Below are 15,376 nucleotides of genomic sequence, written 5' to 3'. Positions count from 1 at the left end.
GGGTTAGGTGGATGTAATTGGGGAGAGACAGTCCTTCAAATAGCCTGATCCACTCCAAGTCATGGACACTTTAAAGGCGATAACCAGCTCCTTGAGTTGTAGCCAGAAGTACAGCATATCAATCCTTCAACTTGATCTTGAGATTCAGGATATAGAAAATGGGGGAAAAAATTGGTTCTATCTTTCTTTTTGACTTGTGGTTCCAGTTAATTTTGTCTATGGTTCTCGCGTACTTTGCAAAATCACCCATGAATATAATGTAGTGACTTCAATTTCCTGCAGGAAGATTTACTGTAGGAAAAAAACATCTGCTTTATTTTATTTTACTGGCCCGTAAACTATGCTTCCCAAAGTTTTTGACTTCATTACCAAAAACCACTTATCAGAAAGTCTCCTCAATCTTTGAGGACCTGTCATAAGTCCTTTCCTCAGCAGCGTCATAAAATCGAATAGTCTCTAAATGAAGGGCCCACCTGTATTATAAAAACATTGTGGAATGATCTTTATGTGATTTCAATCATTGGGCTGGTCATAAGCCATTTCTTTCAATGCCATTGTAACTTCATAACAGTAGCAATGTTTTTCCACCTTAGTCAATTTAAGATAGGTGGACTTCAACTCCCAAAATTCTCCAGTCATTTATGCTGACGAGAAAGTTCTGGGAATTGAGATCCACTTATCTTAAAGTTGCCAAAAAGGTAAGAGTGTTCTACAGTAGGTGATAATTGATAACTTTTTATTACCAAATGATAGGAAAAACATTTTTTTCTGTGTACTAAAATTTACATAAAAGAAAAAGGATATGAAAAGTCATTAGTACCATAATTGTTGTTTTTGCTATTAAGTATTGGCTTTGTTTGAATGGATATATCCAGCAATTTTTTATTCAAGAAGTGTTGTTACCAGTCTGAACCAACTCATGAAGAGAAAAGGAGAATTCAGAGGGATTTGAACCCTTCCAGCCAAAATATAGCAAATAATCAACACAAGAAAAACAACTACAAACTAATTTTCAGAAGTCATTGTTTATCTTCATATGGAGGTTTAAAAAATACCCCACAGGATATCTAAAATGTTCGGTTGAGAATATACAAAAAAGGCATAATAAAATTTATATAATTGATTTAAACATGGTTGCAAGAGGTAAAGGAAGCAAATGCCTCTAGAATAAAATACATACTAACAATCAATTAATTACAATCCTAAAATAAAAAAGAGGATAATAAAATCATTATCAATATGTTTAACTGCCTTCCTCATTTAACTAGACAATATGGTCCCCGTTTTTCATCGGGGGAACTGGAGTGAGGAAAATTCTTAAAATTCTGTAATTTCCCCTAATATGTAACTCTTGCTAAATAGTGCTAACAAACCTGCCCCCAAAAAGTGTAATAAAACTAAAAAGGGATAAACTCTCTACTTTCATTTGGGGAATATCCCCCACACTCATTTTGTGATGTATCTCTATCAGAGAAAGAATTTGGAAAGAGAAATCTCCCTGGACATACAAAAAGGGAAACAGAAAAAGGAGCAAACAGTCAGGCTAATAGCAAAAAGGCCCAGAAAATTAGTATATTTCTCAAAATGACAGCCAGTTTGGTGTAATAGTTGAGGCACAAGGCTAGAAACCAGGAAATCATGAGTTCTAGTCCCACTCAAGCATGAAGTCAGCTGGGTGGACCTTGGGCCAGTCTCGCTCTCAGCCCTGGGAAAGAGGCAATGGCAAACCACTTCCAAAAATGTTGCCTGGAAAAATTCAGTGACTAATCCAGGCAATTGCCAGGAATTGAGACTGACTTAAAGACACACATTAAAAAACAAAACAATCTTCAAAATATTTCTTGAGGACCCTAATTTGCCACTGATCAGATGAATGCCCTAAGGCAAACATCTTCAGCTGCGATGATAGGTGTTGAAAGAAGCCATCTTGTATTTGTATTTTATTTTGTAGTTTTGGCTTTTTCTTTTCTCTCTGGAACTGGAAACTTGGATCTCTACTGAAATGGAAGTCCTTTTAATCTTCAAGAACCAGCTTTGAAGGAACATCTTCTCGTCTCTCGTGCCCAACGTTAAGACTATAATTCGGAGGGCAAAGAGGGGTGGGGTTTTTTTGGTTCTTTCTTTAAAAAACAGTAATGGCCACAAGAACAATAACATTGCTTATGGGTTTCAGTCCTTTTAAAATCCAATTGAAGTGGTTGAACGCTGAACGGTCAACATCAATGATCTTGTTGACCTCAACAGCTCTGCTCAAGGAAGTTTGCTTACTTCTTCACTGGCTTAGAGTTGCTAAAGGTGACGAAGACCACTCCTGTTTCTTGGTGACCATCATCTGAAGGGAAATTTGCTGGACTGTTGAGATATCGGCGAAGTATCGGAGAAGCTGTCACTTCATACCTGGTTGGGCAAGACACCATACCGCAAGTCGAGGAAGTCTGAGTCTCTGATTGTTTGGTGACGGTTGTGGACGATGTGATGATTTTGTTTCCAAATTCATCTACCTCCTCGTACTGCTCCATCACTGTCCGGGTAGCCCCATAGAGTTTGGATCCATCATGGCTCGTTTGCAATTCTAGAATACTTTTCTGTCTTCTAGGATTGGAGGGACTTAAAGCACTTAAAGAAGTCTTGGAGTTGAAATCAGAAGCTCCCTCTTGGGCTGGGTCCTTCTCCTTGGTGCCATTGCTGTTGAGGTGTTGAGCCAAGTGTCTAGGGCTGCTGAGCTGTTGTTGTTTAATCAAGCTTCCTCCTTTTTTAATTTGGATGACCTCCGGATCCCCTTCACCAAGAGTCCTTTCGTAGCCATCGGATCTCATTGGTTTACTTGGCAAGGAGCTGAAAAGATTTGGAGGGAATGCCTCTCTTTCGGTGGCCACTTCCATAGGTTGGGGTGAAACTAAAGGCACAATCTGGGGTGACTCTGTATTTTTCCGTGCAGCAGATTGAATGGAGATGTAGGACGGAGAAGAAGGAGAACTTGACCGAGGCTGAATCACATGTGGAACTACTAGGGATAGTTTGGGTACGTCGTGCTGATCAGCCACCTTGTCTCCTTCCCGTGATGGATTTTGTGCCCCTTTTTCTTGTTTGGCTTTGCTGGATATAATACTGATTTTGCGTATATTGTTCCCCACTGCAAGGCTTTGAGAACTTCCAAGTGATTCCTTCAGAAGACCTGAAAGTCCAGCTATGTCTGATTCGGATTTGAGACTAGAAATGGAATACAGAGCTTTCTTAATGGCGTCTTCAATATCCAGAAGTCTACTTAGGGTCTGCTCCTTCAAATGAACAATCTCAGCACTGGCTCGCTCCAGATCTTCAAAGGCTAACTCCACCGATGAGACACTCTCTGAATCTTCTTTAAATTCCTTCAGCTGTTCAGGTTTCTCCACTTTGGGCTGTCTTGTCTGCTGAGGCTTTTCATCTACCACCCAATCGGCCACATTCTCAAAGAGGTTTCTCAAGGCTTTGACGTCCACTTTTGAGGTCTCCTCTTCAAACTCCTTCACTTGTGTTAATATTTCTTCAAGAGCCTCCTGTTTCCGTAAGTTTTCAAATATCTCCATGGCTTCCTTGACATTTCCTTTCATGATCTCCTCTTTATGGACGGATAATCTCTTGCGACGTTCTTCTTCAGTTTCTTTGCCAACCTTTTCCCTCATGACCACCCCAAGATTTCTCTTCTCTGTATCCCAGTCATTCTTTGTTTCTGGATCTCTGGAGCCACCACTGTGTGCAATCTGATGTCCTGTAAAAACCTGTTTGGCTTTTAAGTCTGAGGAAAGAGCAGATGCTGATCTGTCTGCCTGTGATTCCATGCTTGTTTTTTCTGACTTTGATGATGTGACATGGGTCATGACAGTTCCTTTCCTCAGAACATTGGCATGGCATTTTGCAGACAAATATGGCTTTCTCTGAACTTCTAGATTAGGAAGATTCATTTGGCATTCAAAAGGGGTGAGAGAATCTTGCTTCTCAGGTAAAGAACATCGAGTTTCTTCTTGGGGTGTCTCCTGGAACCCTTGAAGGTCTTTGGTTAGATGACAATTTCCTCCTTCAGAACTATCCAATCCAGTTTTTATTGTCTCTAACGAAGAGCTGTGGCCAATCAAATCCACTCTGGCCCTATCCTCCTTCCTTGCCTTAGATTTCTCTTCTTCCTGCAGAGGCAATTTGATGATACCTTTTATTGACTTCTTCTCAACACTGATGTCCTCAACATTGGTCACTTTGGGTGAAGAACACATAGCAGAATCCTCTCTACATTCCAAATGTCCCCAGATCTCAGCTCCACATGCTTGGTTCATTGTAGGCGAAGTTGGCTTGTTCTGTTCAATCAAGATGGGAGACTTGGAAGGAAGCGAGGGTGCTTTTCCTGGTTGTCCTCTGTTGACACCAGCAGGATGGGGGAGTCCCTCCTTCAAAAGGAATTCTGGTTTTGGGGGGATAACAGGCTTTTTCCTTGGTGGGGTGATCACATCAGGCTTGGGTGGCAGTTGGGGCTTCTCTGAAGGTCTCTGATGACCTGCTTTGGTTGGGGAAGACAAGGGAGTTTTGAGGTCACATGGCTGCGTGGATGGGGAACAGCACCGAACTTCAGCCTGTCTTGGTTGGGATGAGGCTGCGTGGACATCAGGTCTCATCAATGAAGCTGGAGGAAGAGGAGGAGGAGGAGGAGGAGGAGGAAAGTCATTAACACCTAGTGAGTTTGCAGGTGCCACAGCTACAGTAACTGCCTGGCCACTAAGACACTCAACCTCCTGTTTCTTTTTACCCATGGAATGTGACTGCCCTGCGTTTCTGTATATCATGGCTGCTTTAAAGTCCCCTTGGGACACATTAATGTTAGACTTCTCCAGAGACTCGAGCGTGGCTTTTAAGTTGCCACGGACCACGTCCTCTTTCTCGACTTGTCTCTGCTCAGTTGCAGCGTTCTGCAGAGCTCTGATAGCTGTCTTTACATCCCCTCTGATTATAACGTCTTGCTCACGTTCTTCAGGAACGGAGTGCTCTTGGTAGTCCGATTCAAGGAATGGATTTACATAGGACTTCACGGGCTTGGCTGTGTAAAGGCCGTCCTTAATACTAAGATCTGTCCTAGGTAACACTTGGCCAACTTGGTGGGCCACAAAAGGCTCTGTCCCTCCCTGTCTTTCCTCAGGGTCACTGACCTTTAGGGGCAAGGACGCCGGGCTCTTCTGAGACAGATTGACACCAGGCTCGACCGCTTCCTGCCGCCTAGAAGAGGACACTTTGCTACTTGGCTGTCGCTTGCTGGCCTCACAGCCTTCTTTGGGCACTGTGCTTTGCATCATTGCATCACGGGGTTGGTTGCCACACAGTTGCGTGTTGTCGGGCGTCTTTTGCAGCTTACTCTGCACTTGCTGCTGTAGAGTTTTGGCTTCTGCTGTGGCTTTCCTTAGGCTGTGCATTGCAGCTTGAAGATCGTTCCCAGGAATCTGCGTTGGGGATTGAACTGTTGTTGAATTGGTTTCTCCTGCCTTAAAGCTGGGAAGAACCTCAACCATCTTCTGATCTGCCACTTGCATGGGTGTTCTTTCCTTCCCATCTTCCAGGATTATTTGTTGTCCTGGTGTTCTTTGGCTACTATTTTGGGATCCTTCCACCCACTGGAAGGGCAATGTGACAGGTGGAGGAACTATGCTTTCTTTCAATGATGATGGAGTCCCACATTGTGCTGAATGAAAGGGAGTACAACTTTGATGATTTGCACGGGGGACTTCTCTTTCTGACATACCTTCTTTGGTCTTCCACAAGAATGACTGCTCAGAACAGTCGTGATTCCCTTGGATCGCATCTGCCATCATCACACCTTCCTTGTTCTGCACCATGGTTGGTGCCATGACCTCTTGCCCAATTTTTGGCGGTTCTTCTTTCGCTTGTGTAGAAACCAGCGATTCTATCTCTGACTCCCTCTGGAGGTTCTTTAAGTAGTCAAGATCTCCCTTTTCAATGCAGCGAGTATACAACTGGACGTTCCCCTTCTCGTTGTCCTCTCGTCTGATGGTTGCTGTGGTTCTCTGCTCTTGTGAAGAAGTCAGAAGATTCCCGATCACTGACTTCACATCACCTTTCACAAAGGTAGGCTGTTCAGCCACCCACTGACGGAGGGAATAAATAACCACCTTCGTTGATCCTATGTCTGTCTCCTGCATAACTATTCCTTTCTTAACTGAGATCTCTTGGTTAAGAAGTTCTTGAAGAGACCTTGCCATGTTGTTCCTCATTTCCTCTTTGCTCTTCTCAGCTTTGTCAGAGTCCAACAGCTGTATGGGATTAATTTTGATACCGCCATCCTCCTCTTCTTGCACTAGCAACCCCCAGGCCTCCACGTTACTATTCTGAAGGAGTTGCAACAAGACCATTTGCAAATTGTCTTCTACAACCATTTCCTTTTGAACTTTGGGAGTTTCCTGGTTACTAAAGTGGTATGCCGCCATCTTGATACCCTGAGTGTTATTGGCTTCAATAAGAATGCCATTCGTTTGGATCAGTTGATGGGAGAATAACAGTTCCAAAGTATCTGATGGTGTCCTCTCTTTCGCCTCTATTTCTCTGCTGCATTGAAGAGAGCTGAATTTATCCAGAGGGGTACTTTCAAACAACCATGTAGTGCTTTTTACACAGGCCTGAGGAATTCCTTTCTGGGATTCTGTGCTTGTTGAAGCCTCTGTGTCTTTGAGACTGTCCATCGGTTGAGTCTCAAAGAGCCAAGTGCAGCGTTTGACAGCTCCTTTATGGACATCTTCTCTCTGGACTGTGGTCAAACTACAGGCACCTTCAGAATCTCCTTTTAAGGAATCCATGGGTTGATTTTCAAAAAGCCAGGTGGACGTCCTTACATCTCCTTGCTGGACATCACTGACGCTAACCATCCTCACGTACTTCTTTTGGCCGAGTTTCTCTGACTCGAAAAGTTGCTTGTTAGATTGGACATCTCCTTTCTGTACATCCTCAACGCTCTTCAAGGTAGGCCTCGTTTCTTCAGTGATGGAATCTAGAGGCTCTGTTTCAAATCTCCACCTAGCTGATTGGACATCTCCCTTCTTGAAATCTTCTTGCGTTACAGCTCTGATCACAAAGACCTCTTCATCTTTCTTGATTTCATCCAATGGTTTCGTCTCAAATTGCCACCGGGCACCTTTCACATCACCTTTTATGACTTCTTCCTTTTTCACCGAGGTCACTTCATGGTATCCCCCGTCTTTGTCCTGAATGGCATAGAGGGGCTGGGTCTCAAACAGCATAATGCAAGAGTTGACATTGGCTTTTCTTGATGTTTCTTCATGGACTTTTTGGATTTGCGTCTCATTCTCTTTTTCATGGATCTGACCGAGAGAGAAGGTTTCAAAAATGAATCTTTTGCCCCCAACATCTCCACCTTGAATGTTCTTTTCCAGAGTTGCCTCTTGGAGACCCTCGGCATTGCTCTTCAAAGTATCCATGGGGCAGTTTTCAAAGAGCCAAGTGAATTTGGGCACAGCCCCAAGTTCAATGTTTCCATCTACTGGGCTTTCTTTCATGACTGCCCTTGATTTAGCTGCTGCCTCCAAAGGCTTGGCTTCAAAGAATTCTTTTACTCTGGACACCTCTCCAGACTGTATTTCCACCCTGCTGGAGCACCTGATAATTTTCTGGCTATTTCCAGGGATATTACTGGACAGAGGTTCCATTTCAAAGAGGTGCCGGACAGTTTTCACGTCTACCCCTTGTAATTCTTCCTGGCAGAAGGTCTTTCTGACTTGTAAGCGTTGTTCTTCTTGACCTTTCAGGATATCCAAAGGTTGAGTTTCAAACATCCATGTATATGATTTGACATCAGCTTGAGGCACAGGCTCTTCTTGGCTCTCCTTCATCTCATCTTTTTCACATAGGGCATCAATTGGTTGTGTCTCAAACAACCACCGGCAAGTCTTTACATCTCCTCCTTGAGAAGCTTCCCTTTTCTGCTCTGCTTGGTTGACTTGGCTGTGGATGACATCAATCGGTTGGGTTTCAAAGAGCCACTTGGCTGTCTGAACATCTCCAGCCATTATCTCCTGCTTAGTGATGCCCTTAATCACATCCACTTTTTGGATGCTCCCATCAAACTCATCTAAAGGTTTGGTTTCAAACATCCATTTGTAGTTCTTCACACCTCCGCTGGTCACTTCCTCGTCTCTACTCACAGATGTGACCTGGTGGAAGTGGCCAAAGCAGTCCTTAATGGCGTACAAAGGTGTTGTTTCCAACAGGAGCTGATTACTTTTCACCTGCCCAGAAGGGATGTCTTCTTCTCCCTTGGTGACCTCCTCGGTGCTGACTTGCCTGATGCTATCCAGAGGGAGTGTCTCAAAGAGGCTCTTGAATGCTTTCACATCCCCTTTCTCTACCTCTTGGACAGGAGCAGTAGTGAAATCTTCAGCTGGAGTTTTTGAGATGCTTCCGAAAGGGCAGGTCTCAAAAAGGTGCTTTGTTTGTTTCACATCTCCTTTCTCATCTTTTGAAAGCTCTACTCTTTTTAAACGCCCAACTTCAAAATGGTCCCTCAGGGTTTCCATAGGTTGGGTTTCAAATAACCAGAGAGTTGATTTCACGTCCCCTTTGATAACTTCTTCCTTAGCTGGAGGGCTGCTGGAGGACTCACCTTTCAGACTGTCAAGAGGTTGAGTCTCAAAAAGTAGGCACTGTTTGCCGACATCAGCTCCTTGGATAAGATCTGGAGAAGCTTTGAAATCTTCTTCGGACACTGTTAATTCCTTTATGGCATCTAGAGGTTGAGTCTCAAACACCCATTTTGTTCCGCTGACGTTTCCCTTGGCAGCTTCCTCTAGAGATATTCCACGAATAACCTGCACTTTGGAAGTATCCTTGTTGATGGTGTCCAGTGGCTGGGTCTCAAACAGCCACCGAGCCGTCTTCACAGAGTTGGTTTGTATTTCTTCTCTGCAGATGGATTTGATCTCATGAACGCTTCCTGTTTTATCCTGGAGAGCACAGATGGGGTCAGTCTGGAAAAGCTTGATGGTTTTCTTGATGCCCCCTTTGAGTTCCTGAATTTCTGACTTGAGCTGTAGGATGTTCTCCTCTTCCACAGAGTTGCAGTGGCCCAAAGCTTCTAAGGAATGAGTTTCAAAGAGTTGTGCTGCTCCTTTCACGTCCCCTCTCTCAACAGGTTCTTTCAAGAGTACTTCTTGCATATCTGTCTCATCCAGGTACATTTTGTTTAAAGAGTCTAAAGGTTGAGTTTCGAATAACCACCGAGCTGTACGTACGTCTCCTTTCGTTTCTTGTAGCTCTGATGCTTTGGCTGAAGTGAGCAGCCCATCTCCATGGGAAGGCTGGTTTTCAAACCTCATGGACCTATTCTTTACATCTCCACTTGGGATGGCTTCCTCCTCAGACAGCTTTTTAGCAGCTTGACGTTCCCCAATGGAGTCCAGGGACCAGTTCTCAAAGATCCAACGCATGGATTGAACTTCGCCTGGAACCACTGCATCTGGAGTAGCCGTGACTGGCTCATTAGGGTCATCTGGACTCAACATTTCTGCCAGGTCTTCAGACACAGCCTCTTCCAGGTTTTTTCTTAGCTCAGGATGCATGTGGCGGTAAAGTCTTTTCAACTCATTCACTTGGCGTTGCTGGTAGAACTTGGAGAAGGATTCTTTAGGCGGAGGTAAAGGAAGAGAACTGGAATCCTGTGTCACAGGGACAGCGGGAGAGTCCTGGAGGTGAGGAAGAGGAGGAGGAGGTGGTGGTGGCAGATCTTCCACTGCTTTCTTCATATCTGCACTGGAAGTCCTTTCACTCTGAGTGTCTGCCATCTCTAAGGAAACAGGGTTTTCAGCATCAGTATTATGCCACCATCAACCACCCTGTTAGTGTCCAAACTCATGCAACAGTTTGGGTTAATATTGAAAAGAGGTTTCTTCATTCCAGACTTCTGACACACACACACACACACACACACACACACACACACACACACACACACACCCTGCATCCCACACCACTGAGAATTCCACCATCAATACTACAGGCAATCCTCAACTTGTAATCACAATAGAGGCTGGGATTTCAGTTGTAAGTCATTGCAGTTGTAAGTCGAGGCACCGCTTGACTGGAGTTGATGTTTCTACTGTTTTATGACTGTCGTAAAGCAAGGCACCATGGTCGTTAAGTGAATCACATGGTCATTAAGTGAATCTCGCATATCCAATGTACGTTTTTTTGCCATTTTCTGCTGGCAATTGTAAATTGTGGCTGCAGGACGCTGCAACGGGTCGTAACAGAGATCTGGTTGCCCAGCACCCAAAATGCAATCACATGACTATAAGGCTGTGTATATCAGCCACAACTTTGAGGATGGGTAGCAAGAAGCTTTTTCGAAATACGTTTTAATTTTGAATAGTCATTAAGCCATGGGTTGCTAAGCAAGGACTACCTTTACTGTTCACCGCCCTGAGTCCTTCGGGAGTAGGGCGGTATACAAATCAAATAAACTGAACTAAACTAAACTACTGTGTTAATGAGTGGGGTGAAGAGATGTCTAACTTGACACTAAAAGTCAAGGTGGTACTCTGGTGTTTAATGCCTTATTCAGACATTCCAGAAGTTGACAAATGTTATCTAATCTGGTTGGCATCAGATATGAGAGCAGGGACAGAGATGGCAAGGAGAGAGCAGACTCTTAGTACATAACTGCTTGCATTCGGACATTGGCCATCTGTTCCTTGTGAATGCATACCTCCCATTTCTCAGGAACGTCTTCTGCTACAGGCTCAGTTATCCCCTCAGCTAACCCTAACCCTAACCCTAACCCTATCCTAGCTCTATTGATCAGGGGTGAAATGCTCCCGGATCATACTGGATCGCCCGATCCAGTAGCAATTTTTCCCTGTGGTTCGGCGATCCGGTAGCGATTGCTGTCCGGGTATCATTACTTCCTGGTTTTAACCAGGAAGTCATGTTTTTTTACCTTCTGCGCATGCGCAGGTGTGATCGCACACATGATGCGTGCACATGCGTGAAGTGAGCGTGCATGTGTGGCGTGGGCGTTTCTTAACTGATAAGAAAGATAAGTAGATTTCACCCCTGCTATTGATGCTAGATGATAGCTGAAAAAACAGAATTCATAACGTTCAGTGAGTAGCTACAGCAAATGAGCCATTTGCACACTATAGATCTGGCTCACGCTGAAGCATTACACCCAAAAGCTTAGGATGAACTGTTTCTATTCTTTTGGGGAGGGATTTGGAGGAGACGTTCTACCTGTACCTGTGTCTAAAGATGCCCTGTTTGACATTATTTATTGGCTTCCTCTAGTGAGCTCATCTGAAAAGAAGAATTAAGGGTAACATGATAACAACCTTTCAATATTTGAGAGGCTGCCACAAAGAAGAATGGGTCAACCTATTCCCCAAAGGCAAGACAAGATGGAAACTGATCAAGGAGAGAAGCAACCTAGAAATAAGGAGAAACTTCCTGACAGTGAGAACAATTAACAAGTGGAATGTCTTGCCTTCAGAAGTTGTGGGTGCCCCATCCCTGGAGGTTTCTAAGAAGATATTGAAAAGCCATCTGTCTACAATTGTATAGGGCCTCCTGCTACAGCAGGGGGTTGGACTAGAAGATCTTAAAGGTCCCTTCCAACTGGGTTATCCTGTTATTCTTGCCTGTTTCAAAGTTCCCGATCATTTTCATTTTTTCATTACTCAGGGAAACCAACAAATAAGAGTGTGGAGCAGCTCCAAAGATTAGAAGTCTTCCAAAACCATCCCTTACATTTCAATCCATCGTGTTAAAATGATTGACTCATTCATTGTGACCCAACAAATCAGCATCAAGAAGATCTTGTTTGGAAAGAACCATTTAGGCATCCTATTCTTTAATGGTTTTAGCTGGAGAGTTGGAATCTCAATGGTTCCAACAAATTTCCAACAATCTCAATGTTCCAATATTTGAGAGGTTCCTCCAAAGATGAGGGGGTCAAAGCCCCTGAAGGCAGGACAAGAAGCAATGGATGGAAACGAAACAAGGAGAGAAGCAACCTAGAACTAAGGAGAAATGTCCTAACAGTGAGAGCAATCAACCAACAGAACGGTTTGCCTTCAGAAGTTGTAGATGCTCCATCACTGGAGGCTTTCAAAAAGAGACTGGACAGCCTTTTATCTCAAATGGTATAGAGCAAGGGTCTCCAATCTTGGCAACTTTAAGACTTGTGGACTTCAACTGGCCTGGCTCCTTGGTTTACTGAGGAGCTGAGGGAGATGAAGCGTCAGAAAAGACGCCTAGAGAGCTGTTGGAGGGCTAGTCTTTCTGAATCTGACCGAACACTGATAAGATCTCATATTAGGAGTTACCTAGTGGCGATAAAAGCAGCAAAATGTACTCATTTTACTGCTGTTATTGCATCATCAGATAATCGCCCGGCCGCCCTGTTTAGGGTGACCCGCTCCCTGCTCCACCAGGAAGCGTGGGAGGACCCCTTGGAGGGAAGAGCCGAGGATTTTGTTCAGTATCTGTATGACAAAATCACTCAGATTCGGGCAGGTCTGGACTCTGACGGGATAGATCCAGCGAGGGTGACGGAGGCAGGTCTTGAGACTGTTATCTGGGATGAGTTTGATCCTGTGACCCCAGAGGACATGTACAGGATTCTGGGTAGATTGAACGCGACCACATGTTTGTTGGACCCGTGCCCCTCCTGGCTAGTGCTGGCTTCCCGGGAGGTGACGCGAGGCTGGCTCCAGGGGATTATAAATGCTTCGTTGGGTGAGGGTGTCTTCCCCACCGCCCTGAAAGAGGCGGTGGTAAGGCCCCTCCTCAAGAAGCCTTCCCTGGACCCGGCAGTATTGGCTAATTATCGTCCAGTCTCCAACCTTTGCTTCGTTGCGAAGGTTGTTGAGAGTGTGGTTGCACGACAGCTTCCCCAGTACCTGGATGAAGCGTCGTATCTAGATCCATTCCAGTCGGGCTTCAGGCCTGGGTACAGCACAGAAACGGCATTGGTCGCGTTGGTTGATGATCTCTGGAGGGCTCGGGACAGGGGTTGTTCCTCTGTCCTGGTCCTGTTAGACCTCTCAGCGGCTTTTGATACCATCGACCATGGTATCATGCTGCACCAGCTGGAAGGGTTGGGGGTGGGAGGCACCGTTTTACGGTGGTTCTCCTCCTTTCTCTCTGACCGGTTGCAGTCTGTGTTGACAGGGGGGCAGAGATCAACCCCGAGGCCCCTTATATGCGGGGTGCCACAGGGATCGGTTCTCTCGCCCCTTTTGTTCAACATTTATGTAAAGCCGCTGGGCGAGATCATCTGTGGTTTCGGGGTGAAGTACCATCTGTACGCTGACGACACTCAGCTGTACATCTCCACCCCGGACCACCCCAACGATGCCCTTGAAGTGATGTCCCAGTGCCTGGAGGCCGTACGGATCTGGATGGGGCGAAACGGGCTCAGGCTCAACCCATCCAAGACCGAGTGGCTGTGGTTTCCGACGTACCGATATAGTCAGCTGGCGCCATCGCTGGCTATTGGGGGCGAATCATTGGCCCCCACGGAAAGGGTTTGTAACTTGGGCGTCCTCCTGGATTCACGGCTGTCTTTAGAAGAGCACTTGACGGCTGTGACCGGGAGGATTTTTCATCAGGTTCGCCTGATTCGCCAGTTACGTCCCTTTCTAGATCGGGACTCGTTATGCACAGTCACTCATGCCCTCGTCACCTCTCGTCTGGACTATTGTAACGCTTTCTACATGGGGCTCTCCTTGAGGTGCACCCGGAGGCTCCAACTGGCGCAGAGTGTGGCCGCGCGGGTGGTTATGGGAGCAACGTGGAGCTCCCATGTAACACCTCTCCTGCGCGAGCTGCACTGGCTCCCGGTGGTCTTCCGGGTGCGCTTCAAGGTTCTGGTTACCACCTTTAAAGCGCTCCATGGCTTAGGACCTGGTTACTTACGGGACCGCCTACTACCATCAATAGCCTCCCACCGACCAGTACGCTCCCACAGAGAGGGGCTCCTCCAGGTGCCGTCGGCCAAACAATGTCGGCTGTCAGCCCCTAGGGGGAGAGCCTTCTCTGTGGGGGCACCGACGATCTGGAATGAGCTCCCCCCAGAGATACGGAGGATTCCGGACCTGCGCACCTTCCGCCGCGAGCTGAAGACGCTTTTATTTCATCAAGCTGGCCTCGCCTAAATCTTCTCCCTTTTAAGTGTAATTTTAAATTTTTATTGTATTTAAAAATATGGGTATTTTAAATTATGGGTATTAATTCAGCCAAATTTATTTAATTCATTTTATTCGATTTTAAATTTTGTATATCTATGTGTTTTATTTCATGGCTGTGCACCGCCCTGAGTCCTTCGGGAGTAGGGCGGTATAGAAATTCAATAAAATAAAATAAAATAAATAAAATAACTCAAAGACTTGTGGACTTCAACTTCAACTTCAAGCAAAGCTGGCTGAGGAATTCTGAGAGTTGAAGTCCACAAGTCTTAAAGTTGTCAACGTTGGAGACCCCTGGTATAGAGTCTCCTGCTTGAGCAGATGGTTGGACTAGAAGATCTCCAAGGTCCCTTCCAAATCTATTATTTTGTGTTCTATGGTTGTTGAAGTAATTAATATTCAAAGGATTATATATTGGAGCCTTGGGGTCTGTGTGGTGCCTTATGGTTTTCATATACTGTAGGTAATCCTCAATTTATGACTAGCTCCTTAGTGACTGACTGAAGTTCTGACAGATCCTCCTCCTGTGGGATACTTACGACCTGAATTTGAAGTTCTGATGGTCAACCCCCCCTCCCACTCTTGGGGGGCTCAGCAACTGAGTCACATTGATGGACATTTGCAACTGAACCACAGTCACAGGTTTCAGAAATATGGACTTCAATTCCCATGACTGGCTGGGGAATTCTGGGAGTTGAAGTCCGGACATCTGAAAGCTGCCAAGGTTGAAAACAAGATGACTTTTCAATTTCCCAATTTAGTCTACAGCTCTATGATTCTCTGGTATATAGGTTTTATTTGACTTACCACAGTTCATTTAGTGAGTTCACACTTACAACGGTACTGAAAAAGGTGACTTATGACTGTTTTCCACACTTGAAGCGGTTTTAGCATCCCCATTGTCATGTGATCAAAATTCCCCTGCTTGGCAACTGATTCATATTTATGACGGTTGCAGTGTCCCAGGTCATGGGATAATCTCTGTTTGGACAAACAGAGTCAATGGGGAAGCCAGATTCACTTAACAAACTTGTGATTAACTTAACAACTCTGGCGAGAAAGGTTGTAAAATTGGGCAAAATTCACTTAACAATTATCTCACTTAGCAACAGAAAAATTGGGCTCAATGATGGCCATAAATCGAGGATTAC

At 45.1% G+C, this 15,376-nt stretch overlaps 1 protein-coding gene across 3 annotated transcripts in view; it reads right to left on the bottom strand.

The window, feature by feature from the left end:
• Nucleotides 1-1,009: 1,009 nt before the first annotated feature.
• Nucleotides 1,010-15,376, bottom strand: part of XIRP1 (xin actin binding repeat containing 1) — a 41,994-nt gene continuing 27,627 nt past the window's right edge. For all 3 annotated transcript variants that reach the window (XM_034401735.3, XM_034401734.3, XM_034401736.2), the window contains one exon: nucleotides 1,010-9,826. In XM_034401735.3, coding sequence (XP_034257626.2) covers nucleotides 2,265-9,824 — 7,560 coding nt within the window. In that variant the 5' untranslated portion in view covers nucleotides 9,825-9,826 and the 3' untranslated portion in view covers nucleotides 1,010-2,264. The remainder of the gene's footprint in view (nucleotides 9,827-15,376) is intronic.

Source organism: Pantherophis guttatus, chromosome 4, assembly GCF_059756535.1.
Source record: "Pantherophis guttatus breed Tessera chromosome 4, ASM5975653v1, whole genome shotgun sequence".
Taxonomy (NCBI): domain Eukaryota; kingdom Metazoa; phylum Chordata; class Lepidosauria; order Squamata; family Colubridae; genus Pantherophis; species Pantherophis guttatus.
Note: the sequence above shows the minus strand (reverse complement) of the source record. Positions and strands in the feature narration are given on the sequence as shown.